Source organism: Chrysemys picta, chromosome 2 (assembly GCF_011386835.1).
Source record: "Chrysemys picta bellii isolate R12L10 chromosome 2, ASM1138683v2, whole genome shotgun sequence".
NCBI lineage: Eukaryota > Metazoa > Chordata > Testudines > Emydidae > Chrysemys > Chrysemys picta.
Window position 1 is genome coordinate 201412853 of NC_088792.1, and position 23324 is coordinate 201436176.

Here is a 23324-nt window from a genome sequence, read left to right on the forward strand (position 1 = left end):
TTTGTTTCTTACCTACCTCACAGAGCTGTACCAAGGCTAACACAGTTTATAGATGGGGGAATCACAGCATCTCCTTCCCAATGTCAACAGGACGCTTTTGTCAATGGTGGGACTAGAACCCAGCTCTCCTGCATCATAGTCCTGTGCATGAAAAAGATTGCATGGCAGGTAAAGGGCTGCCATCTACAAGTGGAGGCTTTTTTTTTTTTTTTTTTTTGGTCTTTGCCTATGCCTCACCCCCCTGCTCTTCTTGATTTGGTTCATCTCAAGCAAGGGGTTTTAATGAAAGTGATGACTTGAAGGGTAGCAGTGTAATAGGCACCCTCAGAAGTAACTTAACCTGAAGGGTAGCCGTGTTAGTCTGAATCTGTAAAAAGCAACAGAGGGTCCTGTGGCACCTTTGAGACTAACAGAAGTATTGAGAGCATAAGCTTTCATGGGTAAGAACCTCACTTCTTGCATCTGAAGAAGTGAGGTTCTTACCCACGAAAGCTTATGCTCTCAATACTTCTGTTAGTCTCAACGGTGCCACAGGACCCTCTGTTGCTTTTAACCTGAAGGTTTATTTGTGAACTTGACTTTTTAGTCCCATTTAGCTGTCAGTATTCCATCTGTAAATGGGTGTACATTTGCCAGTAAGCTATGCAGTCATTTTATTCTTTCCAGGCCTATGGACGTTAGCATTAACTTACAGTGGTGCCTATTAATTGGCTAAGCCTTGCACTACATAAAAAAGACCATCTGCACTGAGCTTACAGCCTAAGCACAGGCACCACAAATTGCATGCAGTAGGAGTCCCACCACTAGGTTTCACCTTGGAGTGTATTTCAAAGCAATCTTTAAGGATATAGCACAAACCCAACTCCAAAGTGTTAATTTCTCACATCCCTTCTTCCTCTATACTGTCATGGTGCATGTACTTTTGTATGGCTTCCAATAGATAAGGGCAATCATTTATATGCAAGAAAGGCAATAGGATTTTTTCTGCTTGTTTTCATGCTGTGATACTGAAATGCAGTTTGTTTATGCATTACTAATAAAAAGCTCTTAAAAGGTGAATTCTCCAGTTCCCGCTTTTTTGACATAATGAATGGTAAAAATATACCTAGAGTATTTAATAATAGGCTTTTGTGTAACCTAGGCTGAAACAGTGATTGTTTTTTGTTCTTAGCCTTAGTACCCTAAATACTGGTTGCTATTACAGACTAACTAGTGGGGGAAATGAGGAAGGGACAGGGAGATAAGCGTTGAGGCCCTAAATTAAATACAGGAGCTGGGAGGAAGGGGAACATATACTCAGTTAAGTTTCTCCTTTGCACACTTTCTGCACACATTTATGGTGCCCAAAATCCCAATGCTGTAGTACTGCAGAGCCTAATAAAAAGGCTCTAGCATGCCAACTCCTGCTGCCCTGCCTTAGGAGACAATAGTCACTTTATAAAGTCAGGCAGTATCAAATTAAGGTTTGTTTTACCTTGTAACAACTCCCCTTTGTGTTTGAGATCAGAGCACTCTTAACATCTCAGTACCTGGATTCTGCCACCACAGAGTTTAAACTCACCTTGTGGTAGTCCCCCTGAGAATGATTTGCTGTGTGTTACTTCAGGCTTCACAAAAAACAAAAACAAAAAAAGCCCACCCTGTGACTTAGCCCCCAAGGCCTAGCTTTGTCTTCCTGTCCATTCAAACATTTTTCACACTGCTGAAAAGTGGCAGCTGAAAGTTAGCTTGTGATTTGGTTATGTAAAAGGCCCAGCGGTCACAACTCTGTGCGGAAACTATGACAGGGCTCTGAGATGGACAGAGGTAATTTACATTTCAAAATAAGGCTTAAACTATAACTATTATATACAAAAAATGTAGAGTTATTTTTTTAAGAAACCTGAGCTACAGTTAAGCATTCTCCTTCCAGCCTCTAGTCAAACACATGGTGCCAGTGCCACATATGGGAGGAACCATTAACCCATAATAAGCTCAGCTTTAACTATTCACCAGGGAAGAATTGCTCATCCTCCTCCTTCAGTTTAAACCTGTTGAACCACAGCAAGACATCTGTGCATCCTCTTTAAGGAAATGCGAGTTGCTTGCTTCACCACCATTTCCTACTCCCTGGGCTAGACCAGGACAAATATTTGTGGGGGAAGAATCCATAAGCAGCAAATGCTTGCCTGTTTTTACTACAAAGAAAACTATACACAGTAGTTATTTTTAGTAGAGTGTGTAATTACTTAGCACCATAGATGTGCATGGCACCTTACATTAGAGATAGGGCAGAGAATCACAGTTTGAGGAGCTTACAGTCTGAACTGAGATGAAAATGGGGAGAGTAGAAGAGGAAGAGTTAACATGTATCTGTTATCCTCCCCTGTAACCATCATGTTGCCTTCACTGTAATAAGAGTTTAAATATTGTCTAAACTATAAGGAAGATTAAATGCATTTAATTTAATGGGAAGGTCTTGGTTAACATATGGTAGATCAATGTTTAATGTACTCTATTTTATAAATTATGCAGCAACAAAAGTGATCACACTTATCAATAATTCTCAGAAGGCAGAAATGCTGTAGCTGGGTTTCTTCTACTTACCTCAGCTACTTTTAGTAGGCTCAGGCTCTCTTTACACTAAGCCTGGGCATTTCCCCACTAGTGAGAGCTTTTCCTATACATTACCTCTAGCGCTGGCACCACTGCACTCCCTACCCCAGTATCGAAGACTACAGAACTGCAGTCACAGCAGGGGTAAGTAATCTGAAGGGAGGCATGGGGGAGTATAATGTAGACAATGAGAGAAAGTTACACACAGATACAATGGAGAACAGAACATTCAATATTAGATACAACAGATATTTCCAAAATTGTCTCAGCTAATATCAGCACAACTGCTTTAAGGAGAGAATCCTTAGACTCAGATTACTCTAAAACAAAGGGAACTTTGAGATGGGACTTAGACAGCATTAGAAGTCTGCTTCAGCTCTTACTTGTTTAATGATGTGCATGTAGGTAAGATCTGCATTGACAAAAGCACTACTAGAGTTAAGGCTGAGCTGTAAACAACCAAAACCCCTTAATTCCCTTCTTTCAACCCTCATGGTACTATAGTGTAGGATTCCTATCTAAACGTGCACCTACTGCCCTTTACTGAGCCAAGTGATTTTCTTTTGCTCAACACTGACATTTTTGGCCTCACCTCCGAGACCCAAAAGGAGCTGGACAGGTTAGGTCCTAGTTTTTTTTATTTAACTCAGCCCTAGGATGTAAGCTTTTCCCTCCTTTCTGTTGGCTGCAGTGGCAGAGCCCACATTAGCACCATAGGGTTTTCTACCTCAACATTTGAGAAATTAGACTTAAAAGTGCCCCATACAGGAGAGAACCACCACATTGAAAGGGCCCAGTTACAAGGCATTTTGATTAGTGCAAGACTAGAATAAAATCTGATCCATCAGAAATTTTCCATACACACAGAAGACTAACCAGAGGAAGACTGTTTCAGCCAAAGAGTTGGAAGATATTGTAGAACTTTGTGTGGATAGATGCAGGGGGGGAGGGAGCTTATGTGAGTGCCACAGGTCCTAGGGGGCGACTCTTGTACAAGATTGGGAATATACAGATGTGACTTGTGAAAAATGTAGTCCCCATCGGAGGGCCAAGGCCCTTCTGCACAATGGCTCCATAGAACTACTGCAATGACAGGAGGAGGAGGAACAGGATGAAAGGGCAGACTGCCCAGAGGATCACACCTATAACTGGAGCAGTGCTGTTCACAAGAAGAGGATACCAGCAAAATAGAAAACCGTTCTGACAAGCCATAGGAAAATAGAAACCCGGATATGAAAGAGGATGAGCTTCCTAGTGAAAGTCAAGATAGATCCCAAGTAACATTGGACCTGATGAACTTCTGGTAAGGCAGATAAAGTGCAGTGTGATCAATCACTCGGTGGTCCCAAGGGTGCACATACGCAGGGTGGGTGGTATTAGATCACAAAGGACAGTGCAAGAGGCTATGCCTAGCAAAATTATTAAGAGTGGATGCAACTTGCATCTTCTTTTCAGGGGATTTAAAGCAGAGGGCCCTCTCTACCCTGAATGATTGTCAGACTAAGGGGGAGGCAGAGCAAGGATAGAGGCAGTGACCTAGGCCAACAGGGCATTAGGTGGGCAGACATCCCAAAAGCTCTAAGCAGCTCTCTTGGGAGTACAGCCAAGAAGCAGATAGGATTAACTTCCTCTCCCTGTTTAGCTACAACCCAAGTCATGGCCTTTCAGGCCAAAAGAGGGGGTAAATAAAAGCCCAGAGCAACTAGTGACCAGGGAGAACAAGAGGAGAGAAGAACTGCTGGGGCCAGGAGCTACATGAGGCAGCATTGTCTACACTGCAATAAGAAACCCACCAGCTGGCCCATGTTAGTTGAATCAGGCTCACAGCGCTATAAAACTGTACTGTAGAAGTTTGGCCTCAGACTGGAGCCTGGGCTCCAGGACTCTCACCCCTCACATCCTGAATGTCTACAGTACAATTTTATAGCTCTGTGCTCCTGCTTCAGCTGACACAGGCCAGCCATGGCTGTTTTACTGCAGCATAGCCACACCTGTGCATTTAACACCTCCCACAGCAGGCATGTGTTGGAATGTTGTACTACAACTTCCCCAAAATCAGTCACACCTGTTTTATCTCATTTGCATAAGTGTGCCCATTGTGTCTCACTCATTTGTGCCAGGATGAAATGGCACGGTAGTATCAGACACTTTTTTTTTTTTTGCAACTAGACCTTTCTGCATTCCCCCCTCCCAGGAAAGGGCACCATGTAAAACTCACTTCAACTAAAATGTCAGTATTACGCAAGTTGTCCTTTGGAGAAAGACAACATACTTCCAGGCCTTATTCAGAACTAAGTGTCTGTTTCATATAGGAAACACCTGAGGTCCATATGAAGACAAAAGGTAAATGTTTACTGTCACTGACTGGCTTCTGAAAAGCTAAGATTAAGTCCTATCATCCAACCAAAATTTTGTTTAAAATAGAAATATTTACTTGGTAGGAAAGTGTACTTTAATAGTTACAGACCTACCTCTTAATTTAAAAAAACCACTTAGCATAGTGTTTCTACAGTTACCAAACTATATTGTGCATGTGTTTGGTGGGTTTTCCACCAAGCTAGCATTGTATTTTACAGCACTCAAATCAAAGCAAGTTATGGAACAATCATTTATTTTTACCATTAAAAAAATATTTAATTTTCACTCAAAAGTAGTTTTCTAAATTGTTTGTTGCAAAGACTTGATTCCTTGTGCAAACAGAACAGACTGTTTCTTCAGCCTTTGCGTGCACACAAAAAAAGATTTAATTTAAATTCAACATATCAAAAATTTACCTTCAGTTGAAGGCTGCATCAGAAACTAGTGCTGCTTTCAAACACTCATTTCTGTAGCCCTGTCAAAGAAAGATCAGTACCTTTAACAGTTTTGGATTTCATACTTTTTGGAAAGCAATCCAATTAGTATTTTTCCTGCAAATATTCTACTCCATAGGTGTTACTGGATTTTGCAATCTTGTTTTCCCAGACAGACAATGAATGACTATGACCAGAAACATTTAAATGAGCCTAAAAATGATTACTCATGCCACCAAGACAAAAATATTGTTAAAATGTAAATTAAAGACACACACAAAGAAACACTGAACGTCCATGGAAAGCTCTGCGGGGAGGGGGGGGGGGGGACGGGAGAACCTAGAGAAAGCCAGTTCTGCTGCGCTTTTTTTTTTTTTTTAAAGTACTGTTACTCTTCAGAGTGGATCCAAGTTTGCTGCAGAGTCTTCATGATATCTTTGTTTGTGGTATAAGAATCACTTTCACAGTAGTTAAGTGTTACAATCTGAAGCAACAACGATACTCTTCATTCAAATCACCTTGTGAAAAGTTGCATTTAGAAGTCAATCGTTTTCCAATGGTTTCCATGGAGGTATCAGCGGCTCCTCCAGAAGAGAGGGAGGAAAAAAAAACCCTAGAGCCAGTGAATAAATATTACAAAAATAAATTACATCTTCTCTCCCCACAAAGTCTAACTAAAAATCTACATTCACATCTAAATACTCACTACATCTGTCGGAGGTTTGTATCCAAACATCCAAGACATAAATTACCTGTGTATCACATTCAGACACTGCATTTAACAACAAGAGTCAGTACCACCATGCAAGATCTAGCTTTTCAGATAACCTGAGTAAATATCTCCATCACTTTACAGTGTGTGTTACTTTTCGCCATTCCGCTTCGGCAGCGAAGACCAACACTAGATTCAGTGCTTTTATACCCATCCGCCCTTCATAAAATACAGCAGCTGCTCTCTTTAAAGAAATTCTTAATAAATATATGTACACCCATTTTAAAAAAAAAAAAGTGAGCACAAAAAACAGATGGTATAATATAGAAGAAACCTACTAGTTACCGCCTTTATGAAAAGGCACATTTTGGCATTTTTAAGAATTGCCAGAAAGATTTTGTTTCAATTGGTACAGCACATGGGGTTTTTTAAATAAAAATAAAGGAAAGCATAAGAGCTCATGTTAGTCTTCACTGGTCAAATAAGTTGATATGGAGGCTAGAGAGCGCTAGAAAAATATTTTTCTTGAGTTCTGACATTCCTATGAACATATAAAGGACTGGCATTATCAGCCATAGAGAAGAGATCCAAGGAAATAAAGTTCATGGTTTAAAGTTGTTCTGTCACAGTTCCTCAGTGTTCTGCGGCCTCAATTCTCTGCTGCTGATGCCGCTGCCATTCCAGATTTCATGCTCTCCCGTGTCGATGATGTTAACTCCTCAAACTCTGTGTTTAGTTTGCCGATCACCCATTCCAGGGCGTCTCGACCCTGTCAGAAAAAGACACAAATTTAGTATCAAAATGGATATAAAGCCACTTAAAATTAAAACTTCAGTATCTTTCCTTTGTCAGACTTCAGAACTGCTCTAAAGGAAACTGGTTTTGCATTATTTGGGGTTTTATGCTGAGGTTTCAAGTTTTTACTGAAGCTTCATTAAACAGAGTGTTTGCATAACCTTCATCTTATGTGCAAAAAGTTAGTGCCATACCAAAGTGAGGTTATGGGAAAAGAGGGTCTATGTAAAATTACCTTCTAATTCAACAAGTCTGCTCACTGGTTACTTTAGCAATAAGGATATTTTTACCATTTGCTTTTTCTGTTAGCATAGTAAAGCCAACACTTGTACTGAGAGGAAGATAGATTCTAGTCCAGTTCATGTATCAGAATTGTTAAGAAATTTACATTTGGAGAATTTTTGATTATTGAAGATGAGAGCCAGAAAGAACCAAACTGGACTTTCAGGTTAACTCAGCAGTTAAGGAAAACAAAGAAACACACACAGATATTCTACTTGTCAGAACAAAATTTGATCAGAAAGTGACTGTAGGAAGGGTATCATGGAGTTCTAAGTTCATGAATGAGTCACTTTTCAGCATATAACTGGGCTAAGTTTTTAAAACTGCAACTAAATTTTCTGTCACCCTGCCCTGTTCCTTCCTACTCCTAGAATATTTTAAGAAGGCCTCAGAGAAAACAAAGTGCTGTGACTAAGTGCAATTAAACTTATATTTAAGTGTGCAGCTCTCTTATTTTAATTGGCCACATAGAATGTGCACTGCCCAGTTTTGTGAGTTCATGTAAGAGACTTATTTGACATGCTTATCTTGCTGGACTCTAGTGAGTCTCACACCCTTACTGAAGATTAGCTTTAAAATGAGAAATTTCTAGCCTAGAGTTAGGTACAACTTTTATTTCCTTAATTAAAAGTACTGGAGTGTAGGGCTTTAAAATTCCATTTACCTAGGGTGAGTAGAAGTTTTGCCCAGGTAAATAGATTGAGTGAGACCAGGGAGACACTGGCCTTTGACAAGGAGGGGAAAGGAAGGCCACAAAACCTCTCAAGCACTACTGCTTTAACAGAATGGTTGATGCAATTAGCAGAGTGCCCAGGTGGAGAGAGGAATATTTGGTAGGTGCAGGGGCAGGGGCTCAGGGCCGGTGCAAGGAAGTTTCGCGCCCTAGGCGAAACTTCCACCTTGTGCGCCCCACCCCCCCAGCCCTGAGGCGCCCCCCTGCGGCAGCTCCCCACCCCAGCTCACCTCTGCTTAGGGTGACCAGATGTCCCGATTTTATAGAGACAGTCCCGATTTTTGGGTCTTTTTCTTATATAGGCTCCTATTACCCCCTACCTCCTGTCCCAATTTTTCACACTTGCTGTCTGGTCACCCTACCTCTGCTCCGCTGCCGCCCCCGCTCTAATTCTCCTCCTCTCCCAGGCTTGCGGCGCCAAACAGCTGATTGGCACTGCAAGCCTGGGAAGCGGGAGAAGTGGAGCGGCGACCGCGTGCTTGGGGAGGAACGCTGTATAAAAAAAAAAAAATTGGGGGCACTGCTTTTTGGTGCCCCAAATCTTGGCGCCCTAGGCAACCGCCTAGTTTGCCTAACTGGTAGCACCGGCCCTGCAGGGGCTCAGGCATTTCCTTAAGAGCAAGAGGGGGGAGGGCAGCACCCTGCAAAGTTGAGGGACTGGGGTAGAACTGATTAGGGAGATGGAATTTAATTTATTTGGGTGGCAGAACAGACCAAGGGAGTGGTTATTATTTAAGAAGACAGAAGAAGTGATTTTTTCCAGGGGAGTTAAGATATGTGGGTATGTGGGCACAGGTACTTTCCCACCTGGCATATTAGGCTTAGTCTTCAAGCAAGTGTCAGAAGACTTTCAAGTCCCCTTGGAGAGAAGTGTAAAAAAAAAAAAAAAAATCAAGCTCACCATAACCTCTTACATCCTTACTACCACAAAAAGCATCCTCTAGAACAGGGGTCAGCAACCTTTCAGAAGTGGTGTGCCGAGTCTTCATTTATTCACTCTAATTTAAGGTTTCGCGTGCCAGTCACACAGTTTAACCTTTTTAGAAGGTCTCTTTCAACAAGTCTATAATATATAACTAAACTACTGTTGTATGTAAAGTAAATAAGGTTTTTAAAATGTTTAAGAAGCTTAATTTAAAATTAAATTAAAATTCAGAGCCCCCCGGACCAGTGGCCAGGACCCTGATTCAACAGTGCAGAATACAAGATGGCACCCAAATGAGCAGATATCAGATGACAGGATTCCTCAGAACAATATTTCAGTAAGAACTGAACTCTTGTGACACAGGCAGCTCAGCAAGAAGCACCAGAATGTATGCTATGTGATTGAGTCGTTAGGTCATTAGCTTTACAAATCGCAATGCATGCAAACAAGTTGAATAGCTGGGGGGAATCTTACTGTTGCAGGAACAAAGAGGGTGTTACCCCTTAAGAGAGCACTGTACATGTATATTTGCTATAGGTTATCTTAAAGTCCCTATGCCTCTGTTCTCCTCTTCCCTATCCAGAGGGAACTAGAGTGGATGCATATTCAAATAACCAGTCAGTCTTTTTCAAGTTAAGAAAAATAAAAGATTCCACAGGCTTACGATGCTATTTCGATTTAGCCACATTGAAAGAAAATTGATTGTGAAATAGAGTCATCTTCAATCAACAGGAAGAACATGCCAAGTTTAGAAATAAAGCCCTTTGTTATCCAAGTGCTATATTGAGTTATTTATGTTTGTTATGGTTAGCAGTCAGTGTTCACTAGGAACTGCCCACACACTAGTAGACAGTCCCCCTCCTGAAAAGATTTTGAAGTATTCCAAACAGAAACCAATAGAATCAAAAATTCTCATTCCTGAGCCAAGACCAAGCATGAGAAATTTCAGTTCCTTCAAAAATTAGTGGCTCTGAAGTTAGCATTTCTAGTGAGTGCCACCAACACATTAAAGAGACATCAACTTGCATATTTTTGGTTTGGTTAATTAAAATTGAATTTATTTTAGTCAGAGCAACCCTTATGTCTTCTTAAGAAAAGTTTTTTTTCCCCTGCTTCCCTGCTGATATCTAGTAGCCCCAAGGGCCATACTAAACTCCCCACTCTCCTCCTCCCCACCAGCCAGTTTCCCCTCTGTGCACACAGTTGCCAACTTCAGTTTGTTTTGCTGGTACTATTGCTGGCAAACTCTCTCTTGCAGGATATAAGGAAGCATGCACATGGAGCTACAACAGAGCAGTGCAGGTTGCTACATGCAACAGGAAATAAATGCACAACAAAACAGTGAAACTTTTCCCCCCCCTCTAATCTCTGTGAATATGACAGTTCAGTCAAACAAACCACATAGCTCTTTTCCCACAATGTTAGGTGTTAGAAATAACCCCAGGTATAAGCTTTTCAATTTGAAAAAGCTATTTTTCAAGTTACTGTACTTTTAGTTACAGGGACACTAATATACAAAGCACTGGAAGAAAACAAGTAACATTTAAACACTAAGAATGTTTAAGTCTGATCATATAGAGAGTAGACTTTTACTAGCCAAAAAGTTAGCCAGCATCTTTTGGGTGGAACTCAGATCCACAGAATTCCTTCCAAGGGTTATAACCAGTCAATCATCCAAAGTATGTTTGTTGGTTTTCCAAAACAAATAAAATCAGTGAGGTATTTTCTCGCAGCTCTGGAAAAACTGCTTAAATCCATATAAAACTTAAGCATCAATGCACCATGCTGACAGAGTAAATTTCAGAACAATTCTCCAGTGGAATCTAAGTTAATAAAGCTTCACCTCTACAATTTCTTTTAAAATTAAGGACCTAGGCAGTTCTACTCAGTAAAAGGAAAACAGAATCTGACAGAGGACTGGAGTTTGATATATATTATCTGTGTAATATATATAGTATTTAATACAATGTTATTTAAGTCCTACATTATATAAGACTTAAGCAAGCACATTCATAACCAAGCATGCACATTACATATATTTGCACTACATTATGCTTTCAATATTAGGTCAAATACTAGTATAAAGATTTATTATATCTTGGATAATTGGTAGCAAACTGACTCCTCCAGTTGAAGTTTTTTGGAGAAGACAAAGCTTAATGGTTTGTCCAACTCAAGAATTTAGTGGAATGAAAAGTAAACTTGAAAGCACACAGCCAGCATTTGCTGATTTTATAAGTCACATACACACACATCCCAAAATAAAATTATAAAGGAATGAAGGAGAAGGAGTTATGAAAAAAGGTTTTAGGATTTTATCATTGGAAGTTTGTGGTTTCAATACAAGAATGACAGAGTTGAGCTAGGCTAGCTAATGGAAGGCAAGGTGGAGAGCACTATTTACTGTCCAGCATAAAAGTAACTATGAAAACTGTAACCACTCCTTTCAGCCCTGAAGTCGGACTACGAAAGAAAGCAGCACTTCCTACCATGAACAAACTGAAATGCATCTGAAAGTTAAATTTTAAATAATCATGTTGCTTAAAGAAGGTCATTCATTTGTAACAGCAGCAAACCAGGAAAGCTATTTAAGATGCTAAATGAGATTCTTATTGCAACTATACCAATTCATCAGAGTGAAATATGTTCAGCTTCCACCTAAATTTTAAAACACCAACAGAAGCTCACCCCCCACCCCCCAATCCCATCTACCTCTTAAAAAAAAGTCTAATGAAAAGGAGGCGACCAGATCAATTCCTGCCAGGGAAGACAAAGCAAGTAGAGATAACTCTGTGCTGAAGACTATGCTTGTTAGGCACCTGTTTTGAGAAAACCAATCCTGAACACATTAAGTGCAATTCTGCTCTAATTTTATAAGGCTGATTCCATTAACCAAGCATTTTTTTGGTTAATTTCTTTAGATAACTGTTCTTATGTAGTCCAATTTAACTGACCAAGCTGGCGTGGGCCCCTATTAAAGAGTGACACATTCACATGCCTAGGTACCTGCAGTAACCTATCATTTGCATGTGTAAGAAGCAATACTACGGTACAAAAGCACTGCAGTACATGTAGGAATAACTAAGGCCGGCCTTTCCACTGATATCTACTTGACCCATTCCAGGTCGCAATGAAAAAAGAAACCGTATGATTCTAGTATTATGAGAACAAGTTTGCCATTCCTGAATGTAACTGTGATTATATACTAAAATACATGCAAGCTAATGTACATATATATTAAAGTCACATCACAACAGTCCATGCACACATTTGCTAGAAAGCTGAAATGCTGTACCGAGATAGTGAATGCCGGAGTTACCACTAGTTAGACTGCTAGCTTAGAGCGCTTTCAGAATTTTGAATTATCCACTCAATAGCATCCCACCCCTGGAGTAACACAGAAAAGATTAACACATGGCACAAAATTCATCTTTCATCATTGTAGTATTCAGGCATCAGGCCTGCAATCTCAAACCCTCAAAGCAAAATTCAACATTTACGTCAGAATTTCAAGATACAGCAGGAAACACTTTCCAGCAAAGCTTTTGCCATGTCTAAGCAGACTTCTGAAAGCACAGAAACTCAGTCTTGTGCTTCTGCAGTCACCACTTCCTTCAAAGTAGATCTGCTTGTTAGTAATGAGAGGGCTGGAAACACAAATTCCTGCCAAGTTAGGCATCTCTGAATGGACTTAGCTGCCTTAGAAAGGACAAGAAGGTACTGTTCCACCGTTTGACACTTGGCTACGAAGATGTTTAAGTGTTATATGGAAGGAGCCCTTTTTTAATTTGGCTTTCTATATATGTCGGACATTTTTTAAGTGGGCTGTTGGCAAACCAAAGATTTAACCGCAGTTATGAGTGCCAGAGGATGGGGAGATCACAGCATGTACCCCATTGCTCTAAGTGGAATTAGAGGAGAGAATTGTAAAACGTTTAAGTGGAGAGACATTTATGGCCACCAAACTAAAATACAATCTACACCCTCGAAATTCAACTAGCCACTTTTTCTCCTTCTCCCCAAACCCTGCAGTTCATCCACTTAACCCCCAACCTTAGCACACTTTATTTCTGCCAGTCTATCCCCTCACACACCTTTACTATTTCCTCAGGGAAGTGCACTGCAGGGATGAAGTGAACATTCAGATTCCCTCCTCTTCCCACCCCCCCACGATAGCCTTCTGGCCAAGAAGGCTGAATGTTCATCAATCTAATACTGGACATCAAGTGACAGAAGCAGCATCGCTGCCTAAGGATATCCTACTTCCAGGGGAAAGGGGCTGGCCAAGGCACATACTACCTAGGATGGCATTGGGAAGTAAGACTGGACCTGAACTGCCACTACCCAAGCAGGTCAGCTCCCACTTCTATTTGTGCACCACATCCCACTCACCCTCACATCTGTCTCACTGCTCCCTCCATCACTGTTTGTCCTTCCCATCCTTACACCTGACCCGTGCTCTGTCACACCATATTCATTTCAGTCTGCTGCACTAGCATCTCTGGAGGAAGAGGAGAGGTACAGGTATGATCCTCCATTGATTTTTAGTAGTGTGAGAGCAAGACAGAGTGCCCCCAACAGTAGCAAATAACCACTCCCAAAGCTCTACCTGGAGCGTCTGAGCATGACGTTGGGATGAACAGAGCTCTTTTTCTATGCCTTGCAGATTAACACAAATTGGGGAATTTACTTACAACTGGGAGTATACAAGTTGGCCTAGGTTCCTCTCCTTCTCATCGAAAACATCAGGTAATTTAATCTCTGTGCAGAACTGCTTGTATAAAACTAAGCTGGATGATTTCAGGTCAAGAATTCAAACAAAGGAGATTGTGCTGAGCACAAAGTCTGCAATCAGTGTGAGCAGTGTTGGATTTTGTGAATTAATTTTCCATTCAGTCTTTACAGACATCTTTCCTGGTAGCCTTTTTAACCATTTGAACTGTGGCACCTTAAAGACTAACAGATTTATTTGGGCACAAGCTTTCGTGGGTAAAAAAACCTCACTTCTTCAGATGCATCTAAAATGAGGTTTTTTACCCATGAAAACTTATGCCCAAATAAATCTGTTAGTCTTTAAGGTGCCACTGGACTCCTTGTTGTTTTTGTGGATACAGACTAACATGGCTACCCCCTGACATTTGAACTGTGACATGAGTGTTTAAGAGCTGCTTGGGTAACAGTCTCTAACAATGGGAACATTACAGACAGGTTAGCCTGCATTTAAAAACTAATGAACAAGTACTGCATTTCTTGCTTCTGGTGACATTTACAGGAACAACAAGAATTTAACGGTTAAAAATAAAAAACTTATACACACTTAGGGTCCAATCCTGCAGGTTTGAGCCTTAAGCACGGTATTCAGCAGTACAAGTGCCCAAGAATTATTGCCACAAAAGCATACCTTTCTAGCATTGGAGGATATTGTGTTGGCCATTAAACTTTCCAAATAACTACTCAGGCTAACGCCTTTTACAGTAATAATTGCTTCTTGAGTTAGCACAGTCCTGCAATGAAAGAAATAAAAAAGCTTATTGGTACAGAAAAGGAGCAATATACCCTCTCTCACAAACAGACAGACCCCCGACCCCAACTTACTTTTCTGGGTTTTCAGGATGAGGCGTATAGACCAATCTCTCATCAACTGACACCAAATTTGTGAGAGTAATCTTAAAAACAAAAACACACACAAATCCTCAGTGTTTCTCCTCCTTGCTGTTTCCTCTTTCAACAATTCAGTGGCACCAACTGGTGCTTCATTATCCTTAACAGCAGAAAACAGGACAGTTACTGTAATTTGTAACAGCACAATTATAATGGTCAATAATAATTGAGAGGTGGTTTGTCTTCTCCTATTGCAAATCCAGTTACAGCTAGGTAACCTTTGCCTTTCACTAGATCTCTCTACATTCCATGTTGTCAGACACAATTTAGGTAGCTTTCCAGTAACATTTCTGAATGTTGAACCAAGTCTGAACTTCAGCATGTTTGCAATGGCAAGCTTTTTAATCCAGGCTCTTGAGGAAAATAAGCAGCCTTACCAATCACACACGAAACATGTACTTAGGAAAGTCCCTAAGCCTACATTTACTGTACAAAGACAAGACTCTTATTGAAATCGTAGATTTAAAACTCGATAAGTTTGAAGGACATTAGAACACAACATAACAGTTTGCAAATTTCAACAAGATTAAAGATTTGCAATACAGTTCTAAATTTATTTCTGCTGCTGTTTAGGGAAATAACTTCTTTGGCCAGCATGTTTTATTCTCTAAGTTTGTCATTTCTGCTTTCTCAGAAGATGGTTTCACCTGATGTCAAAGTTATACCCATACAAATATTTTATACTGCCTACATATTTAAAGTTGCCTACTCATGCAAAGAAGCAGCCAACAGCAACTGAAAAAGGAAAGGTTATTTAAAAATTTGGCAACCCAGAAAAGCTTCACATTGAAAATGCCAGTCTTTGTTTGACAGCGTGAGTGCAAGCTTGTACATTTCTAAAAGCAAAGCTTTCTTTTGTATTGCAAATATGCAGGCGGTTGTTCTATTCCCCTACAGCCATTACCAAAAGCTTCCTGACCTCACTTAGTCACTTACATTGGTGGAGCAGAGTTCCATTTTCTTTTCTACTGGATCTACCACCGAATGTTCTTTAATGTATGTCAAAGTCCTACTTGTTCCCAAAATCTAGAAGACAAAACATTCTAATTATTTAAATATTCAACATGACATCAGAGCAAATTACAAAAGGTTTTCTGTGTTCTAAATTACTACTTTTACATATTTATGTTGTGGTTGTACATAAACATCCTGATCAGGATCAAGACCTCAACACGCTGAGTGCTAGGCAATCACACAAACTGACAGTCCTTGCCTGGAAGATACTACAATCGAAATTTGATTAACATTTCAGGAAATACTGCAATGCATTCATGGCAAGAGATGTGCTGCTATATTATTACACTTTCCCTACGATTTCTGGAAAAGGCATTTCCTATAAATTCAGAGTTGAGATCCCAGAGGATGACGTGTTTAAATGCATTACATCATCAGTTACTCATTCAACTTATTAAAACATACCGCTTTTACAATACTTGGTAGCCCCCATTCTGTGCTGAGAAGTCGGTGACTATGTAACCTTCCCTGGTTATCAAGGCTTCTGTCTATCACATCTACTCCTACCACACATGGATTCATGGGATTGGGGTATTTTCTCATAGCAGCTTTGATAACTGTATCCCATGGGTGTCTAGGGGGAAAAAAAAAAAAAACAAAAAAAAACTATTTATACATTTCATTAACAATATTCATCTAAGATCGAATGAGTGGTGCAGACTTATCTGGGGTATTGGGTGAAGTACTGGTCACCTCGCGCCTCAAAAACAAATATTGCTGAATTAGAGGGGGGCTCAGAAGGTCTTAAAATAGTTAGGGGCATGGAAGAATTTTTACATGGAAAGATTAAAAAGACAGATTGTCATGTCTCCTCTTATTTGTTTACCTGGAAAGGAAACAGAGGTACATAAAATGAGGAAGTTATAGTGAAGATAGACAGGAAAAACAGAAGCTCCTGATCTAACGAAAACAAGGTGACATTTACTGAAGTTAAAAAATGGCAAATTCAAAACAATTAATAGGAAATACTTTTCCATGCAACATGTAAACGAACAGTAGAACTCACTACCAAAGGACACGGCGGCAAAAAGGAATAATAAATATCTAGGTAATGCTAACAAATTTTGGAAGCAATATTAAGCCTCATGTTTCGGGATTTAAACCAATCTCTAACTATTTGGGATTAGAGGAAACCTAGTACATGGGGCAGATCATCCCACATGCACCTACTGTGTGGTTTTGGCATCTTCTCTGAAGTATCTGGTGCTGGCCACAGTCAGATACAAGAGAGACAAGACTGGACTAGATGGACCATGGGCTTGATCCAGTATGGAAATTCTTCTGTTCTTAAACAATACTGACAGTGTTGAAAGAATACCTGATAGTTTGTGTAAGTGTACTTTGTATTGCATACATATTATACAAGATCAACCTGTTCCAAAGTGATTATTGATTGTCTAACTTGAGAGCTATTAAAAAGGGTGGCGGGGAAGATGGAACAGGCTGAATTACAGATAATGGGTGCTTGATAAAGTTATGTTTGTTCTAGCAATATGGGGTTAATGTAAGCTTTACCTAAGAGTAGAAGAGACAAGGTGGATGAGGAACTCTTATTGGGCCAACTTCTACTGGTGAAAGAGACAAGCTTTCAAACGTACATAGAGCTCTTCTTCAGGTCTGGGAAAAAGAGACTGCATAAGCTCAAAAGCTTGTCTCTTTCACCCAATAAAAGGTATAACCTCATCCACCTTGTCTCTCTAATATCCCAGGACTAAAATGGCAAACAGATTTATGAGGTCATGTTCTCCATGCTAAAGCTGGCCTCCTTGAAAACTTCTTTCAACGTTCTAGGGTTGTGGAGATTGGTACTCACCTTACCTTCAGCTCTTGCTATTCACATGTAAAGAAGGCCCCCACTACATTAGCAAAGTGACAGTGTCAAGAATACATTTCCCCTAAGCCCTCAGCAGCCTCTGATCTAAACACCATATTCCACCAGATCTTTATCAAGATTTCTTTAACAGTTTTGTTTCGTCTAAACTAGCAGACCAACCACTGAAAGCCAAATACAGCTGAGGTCCACGCACCTGCTACCCACAGCTACTGTCTGCAGTAGGATTCTCTCATTTTGTAAATCAGCTGTTACTTCAAAGAGCAAGCTCAAGTCCAGCTCAACCAACACAAACTACAGTGGTTTCTCTCAGGTATTTTCTGCACTCAAGTTTTCCATATTACTAACACTTGTTCAGTTCCACTGCTGTTAGCAAGTGTGCCTCTGCAGTGGAAAAAAAAAAAAGTTAGGGAATAAAAGACAAGTGCAGGCACCATGCAAAAGGTGTTGCTATGTGGAGGTGTTAAAACCCTTACAAGAATAAGCATTGCAACAGTAAATTTTATACAACTGACTACTGTTTTTGTTGCACGTAGTCAGGACCTCAGAGGCAAACAGCCTTATGTCATGTTCTGAAGTCTTGAAAGTCAGCTCCTAAGGCCCAGCTTTCCAAGGTCAGTAACAAGGTGTTCTCAGAGGCTCTAACTTTTGACGTCACTCCCCTCAATGCCAGAATTTGATTTGATGTTTAATTCAAACTTCTGACTAAACAGTATTTTGTCTTTTTTATTGGAGATGTTTAAATAGGTGAGGTTTTGTGAAGAGTAAGACATTGAGTTATTTTGACACACACACACACACACGTTGTTATAGGAGCTATATTAGATAAATAATGGAAAAGTTTCAGTTTTGAATTAGACTAGAGCTTAACTTCACCATGTAGGAAGGCATCTACAAGACATCCCTCTAACACACACACAGACACTCTGGAGTTTTGCAAACATCTCCAGCATGAACAGGGAAAACAAAGTGGTCCTTCAGCTTCAAATGGGGAAATTTTTATATATATAATTTCAAGCAAAAGTTCCTTCCTCTATTCCTAGACCCTGCTCTCTACTAAAAGATATGAATGAATTGGTCTTCATATTATCATCAGGAACTATGCAATGTAACATGAACATAAAACTAAGCACAAAGGTGATTAACAAAGGCAAGATGTCCTTGAAGACTTTCAAGGAGCTAAAGGCCATTTTATGAATCTCTGATCTAACTACACACTCACACATTGCAGCATACAGTTTTGCAGGCCTCACACTCTGCTATGTGAAAATTAGATCGCATCAAGAAAGTATTATGTTCCACAGATAACTGATTTTCAAGTCAAGCTCTGCAGTTGCTCAAAACAAAAGTTGTGCAACACAAGAGAAAGTGTTATTAGCACCGACCCCTTTCATTTTACACTAGAAATTTTGGTTTACACATGATAACTTCAGCTGTCAAAACCCTGAGACTAGATCTTTGTCCACATACCAAATGTACACCAGCTTATCTGAAGTTATTTAAGTAAATATCGCTAAACCAGTATCAACCCCTATACTAAGAAAGTTTAGCAAAGATTTTATATTGCTGCTAACATCATTCTAGCTTCACCTATGTTAGCAACTGCAAGAGCCCTAGCATAGGGGGGCTTTCAATGACATTTTTAAACACTCTGGGTATGTCTACACTGCAATAAAGTACCCACAGCTGGCCCATGTCAACTGACTCTGGGTCATGGGGCTTGGATTGCTGGGCTATAAAATTGTAATGTAGACTCCTCCCCCTTCAGAGGGCCCCAGCACCCAGCCTCTAGCCCAAATGCCTACACTGCAATTTTATAGCTCTGCAACCAAAGCTAGAGTCAGCAGACAAAGGCCAACCATGCAGTGTAGACCTAGCATGTCTAATCAACAGATAGAGGACATGTGCCAGGCTAGATGACATGGAGCTTTAAACACAGATGGTACACCTACATTAAGGCTCCCAAAGTTGCTAACACTGGTAAAGCAAGACTGGAGTTTGCAATAATGGGACTTTTTCAAATCCCTCCTCAAAACCCACTTCCATCAGCTTGGAAGAACTGGGTGGTGACAAGCACCCAGCTCCTTTTCTCTTTCCTCCCCCCTCCCCGCTGTAGTCCATTAAAAAAAAGAAGAGAAAACCAGCACACACAACTACAAGCTTCATCTGGGACTACAGAGTCACATTCTGAACTTACTCTCCTCCTTCCCTCTCCCTCCTTGCTGAGTATCTCCTAGGTTTATCCAGTCTAGACTGTAGAGTCCTAGGAAGCAGGGACTATATTATATTTCTATATAGTGAGGCTATGACTTCACTGACTTTAAAAAAACAACAACAACAACAACAAAAAACCCACCACAACAAGCTTCTACCTACCAATCTGTGCCACAACATATAAACAAATGCGAAAAGGAAGCCACTGTTTTGAAATGTCTAAGCCATCATCACTGAAGTTCGTAGCCTGTTATCTACAGATGTTTCCCAGTATGATGTGGCTAGACTTTGACACACAAGTATTCTTAAACTTTGCTACCAATTATACAGTTCTCGTTTTGTGTGACACAAGCAGTTTTCAAATGTCAAACAATCATTTTTGCAGTTAAATGCTTCATTTATATGAATAACAACATGAAATAAATGACAAATTATGTTATTAACTTTGAATGTTAGCGGCTCATTGAAGATATTTCATGGATTACTTAAAACACATTACCCCTTAACAAACAACAACAAAAAAAGGGGGGGTGGCATAATCAAAATGTTACAATAACTCAGTTTTAATCTGTTCATACCCTTTAGGAGAATCAACTACATCTGTGTTTGTTCTAATATTATGAAAGGTCATTTATGAATGCCTATGCCTTAATCCCAAATAATGTAATAGTTTTGTCAGTTTCATAACTGCCCTTTTAGAGTCTTACTGCATACATTGGCACTGGCAAACAGAAGACAGCTGTGGAAACCTTTCACACTGCTTTCAGCCCTTGTCTATACAGGAAAGTTTCAGCATAATTTGGGGGGTGAATTTAAACCAATGTAGTTATACCAGCAGAACTTCCTGGTGGACACTCATTCTATTATAAGAGCTTCCTTGGTGGTTGAGAAGTGGTTTAAACTAAGGTGAAAAATGCCACTCTTTTACAGGATTAATAATGTCCACAGGGGGTCACACCAGTATTACCGGTAAAACTTCCCCATTAGACAAGCCCTCAGTCACCTCTCTCAGGTTGGTATGGAAATTTTGCACAAATCTCCATACTGCACTGCCACCAACTGCATCCCCTTTGAACAGCAAAATGTAGTCCTCACTCAGTGAGAGCTGCGCACAATCTTAACTTTAACTACAAAAAGACCTCATGATCAGTTAGTTACTTAGAAAAAAAAGAAAGAAAAAAAAGGAGGAACTGCGGAATTGATGACACTTCCTGCAACCCACACAATGATACAGAGAGAGATACAGAGTCGCAGCACAGGCTGATAAGCAAAGTTAAGGCCACTGCAGTAACGGTAGATCACAGTTCGCACTTAGCACTTTTCCCTCTGTCGGTCTAGGTGGTGCCAGCTGTCACCTGGCTCTGCCGCTGTGCTGCGGGGTGACCCCGGACGAGTCACAACCCTACTCTGTGCCTCAGTTTCCTCAACGATGATCTAGGGATAAATACCATTTCCCGGCCCATGGGCGAAGGGCGCTGGGTAAGGGCTGGAGCATCATAGCGCCGGGGTGGCGTTCAGCCCAGTGACCGGCGGGGGCCCGCGCCAGGGAGCCCCGGATCACAAACAAAGTCCCAGGCTGGGCCGGGAGTCCCCACGGGCACAGACCGGCGTCTGGCCCGGTAACGGTGGAGTCACAGCCCAGGGCCGCAGGGCCAGCGCGCTACCGGCCTGCAGGAATCACCGCCCCGCCTGGGGCCCGGCGCTCGAGCTCCCCCAGCCCAGGCGCGGCGCCTGCTCCCGCCCGCTCACCCGAACACATGCTCCGAGCTCCAGATCTTCATCGCTCCGCTGCTGTACCCCGGCGCGCGAGCTCCAATGGCGACCTCCCAAGCGCTCGCTCAGGGCAAAGACAGAGCCGGCTCACCGGGGGAGGGGCCGTGACGCAACCAGGGGGCGGGACGCACCGAGCCGGGAACAGAGTGTGCCGGGCAGGCTCAAGACTCACGCGCTCCCAATTGCCTCACGAGGGGGAGGGGCGCGCGGGACACCAGGAAAAAAAACCCGCCCCACCTTTAAATACGTCATTCCAGCGCCTGTAGGCTTCTGTAGCCACGTGACCCCGTTCCCCGCCCGACGTTACGTGATGAGCTCACACGCCGCGGCGGGGGCGGGGCTTGTGGCCGGAGAACCGAGTCTCACGGCGGCCGTTTGGCCATGGCGTACCGCTACCTGCTGCTGTCGCGGGGCTGCTGCCGGCGCCGGGGCCTGCTCAGGGTCCCGACGCTGCAGCAGCTGCTCTCGGGCCGGGGCCCCTCCGGGCCGGGGCCGGCGCAGGTGAGTGACACGGCGGTGCGGGAGGAGCCAGGGCAGCCGCTGTCAGTGTCCGCGGGGGACGATCGCTCCCAAGCCTGCGAGTGGGGTTGGGGTGACCCGCCCTGGCTCTCCCGCTGACCATCGTGCCCGGGCGCGCTCCCCACGGCCTGCGTTAACCCGCGCCCGGGGCCCGGCTCCGCAGGGGGCTGCTCTCCCCCGGCCAGCGCGCCTGAGGAGACTCCCGTTCCTCGGTGCCCGCCGCGTAGGCCCTAACGCCCCCGGCCAGAAACGTGCGGGCGTCTGGCCCGGCCCCAGGCCACTGCTGCACCCCCACTCCCCTCCCGCTCGCTTTGAAATCGCGCCCTCCACGGGGCCCTGCCTTTGCGTTTTGCCCTCAAGGAGCCGGGGAGCAGGATGCCCCGGGGATCAGGATGCCCCGGCCCTTCAGCGTGTCCCTGCCAAGCGGGGGCTGGAGGCCGGTCTCCAGGCATCAATGTTAAAGCAAGGCGGGGGCAGTGTAAGGCCAGGAGGGCGCTGGGGGCTCCCCGCGCTGGTTAGCCGGGGCGCTCTGCTCCACTCACAGGATTCTGGATCCCAACGAACTGTTCGCAGCTCACCCGTAAGCCAAGGCGCTAAAAAAAATCTCCTGTGGTCACTGTAAAGGGAAGTGACGGGAATTGGAAGCTCACAGGTTCAAGCTTTAGGTTGCAGATTTGAATGTGGGCAGATTTGAATATTGTGCAGTATTGCACAATAATCACTGACATCCGATGGCTGTTCACTCTCAGTGAAATGGTCTGACCTCTGTCCAGCTCCTACAGCACAGGTGTGGGGAGCACAAAAGCCATCTGAGTGGTCACCCTTATTTGTAATGTCATTGGATAAAAAGGGAGGATGGTCTTGTGGCATGGCACTGGACAGGGACTCCATTTAGTGCTATGTCACTGGCTCTCAACCTTTCCAGACTACGGTACCCCTTTCAGGAGTCTGATTTATCTTGCATAACCCCAAGTTTCACCTCATGTACAAACTAAGACATAAAAATACAAAGGTGTCACAGCACACTGTTACTGAAAAATCGCTGACTTTCTCATTTTTACCATATACACCTCTACCCCGATATAATGTGACTCGATATAACACAAATTCTTATACAATGCGCTAAAGCAGCGCTCCGGGGGGGCGGGGCTGTGCACTCCAGCGGATCAAAGCAAGTTCAATATAACATGGTTTTACCTATAACACGGTAAGATTTTTTGGCTCCCAAGGACAGCGTTATATCGGGGTAGAGGTGTAATTATAAAATAAATCAATTGGATTATAAATATTGTACTTACATTTTAGTGGATAGCATATAGAGCAGTATTAGCAAGTCCTTGTCTATGAAATTTTAGTTTGTACTGACTTCACGAGTGCTTTTTATGTAGCCTGTTGTAAAACTAAGAAAATATCTAGATGAGTTGATGTATCCCCTGGAAGATCTCAGCGTACCCCCAGGGGTATGTGTACTCCTGGTT

At 42.3% G+C, this 23324-nt stretch overlaps 2 protein-coding genes across 8 annotated transcripts in view; one reads left to right on the plus strand and one right to left on the minus strand.

The window, feature by feature from the left end:
- Positions 1-2205: 2205 nt before the first annotated feature.
- PRELID3A (PRELI domain containing 3A) lies at positions 2206-22497 on the minus strand. 6 transcript variants are annotated; one of them, XM_065585237.1, is made up of 6 exons: positions 22389-22497; positions 15915-16083; positions 15432-15521; positions 14430-14500; positions 14236-14338; positions 2206-6868 (listed from the first exon to the last, which is right to left on the minus strand). In XM_065585237.1, the coding sequence occupies exons 2-6, from the start codon at positions 16050-16052 to the stop codon at positions 6749-6751; spliced, it is 522 nt and encodes a 173-aa protein (XP_065441309.1). In that variant the 5' UTR covers positions 16053-16083; positions 22389-22497; the 3' UTR covers positions 2206-6748. The 6 variants fall into 6 exon arrangements, with proteins under 6 accessions (XP_065441309.1, XP_005282734.2, XP_042699105.2 ...); XM_005282677.5 differs by lacking the exon at positions 22389-22497 and adding an exon at positions 21304-21605; XM_042843171.2 differs by lacking the exon at positions 22389-22497 and adding an exon at positions 20558-21305.
- AFG3L2 (AFG3 like matrix AAA peptidase subunit 2) overlaps positions 21618-23324 on the plus strand; it is a 41305-nt gene continuing 39598 nt past the window's right edge. The window contains exon 1 of one of the 2 annotated variants that reach the window (XM_008164395.4): positions 21618-21828. In XM_008164395.4, coding sequence (XP_008162617.1) covers positions 21709-21828 — 120 coding nt within the window. In that variant the 5' untranslated portion in view covers positions 21618-21708. The remainder of the gene's footprint in view (positions 21829-23324) is intronic. The other variant, XM_005282676.4, reaches the window with a different exon arrangement.

Bases quoted from the DNA above. Each gene is read 5' to 3' on its own strand.
- PRELID3A (XM_005282677.5), bottom strand. From the start codon at position 21,335: ATGAAGATCTGGAGCTCGGAGCATGTGTTCGG. The intron at 14,339-14,429 runs GTAAGTTGGGGT...CTTTCATTGCAG, and splicing joins CATCCTGAAAACCCAGAAAA to GACTGTGCTAACTCAAGAAG. The intron at 6,869-14,235 runs GTATGCTTTTGT...TTTTTCTGACAG, and splicing joins TATCCTCCAATGCTAGAAAG to GGTCGAGACGCCCTGGAATG.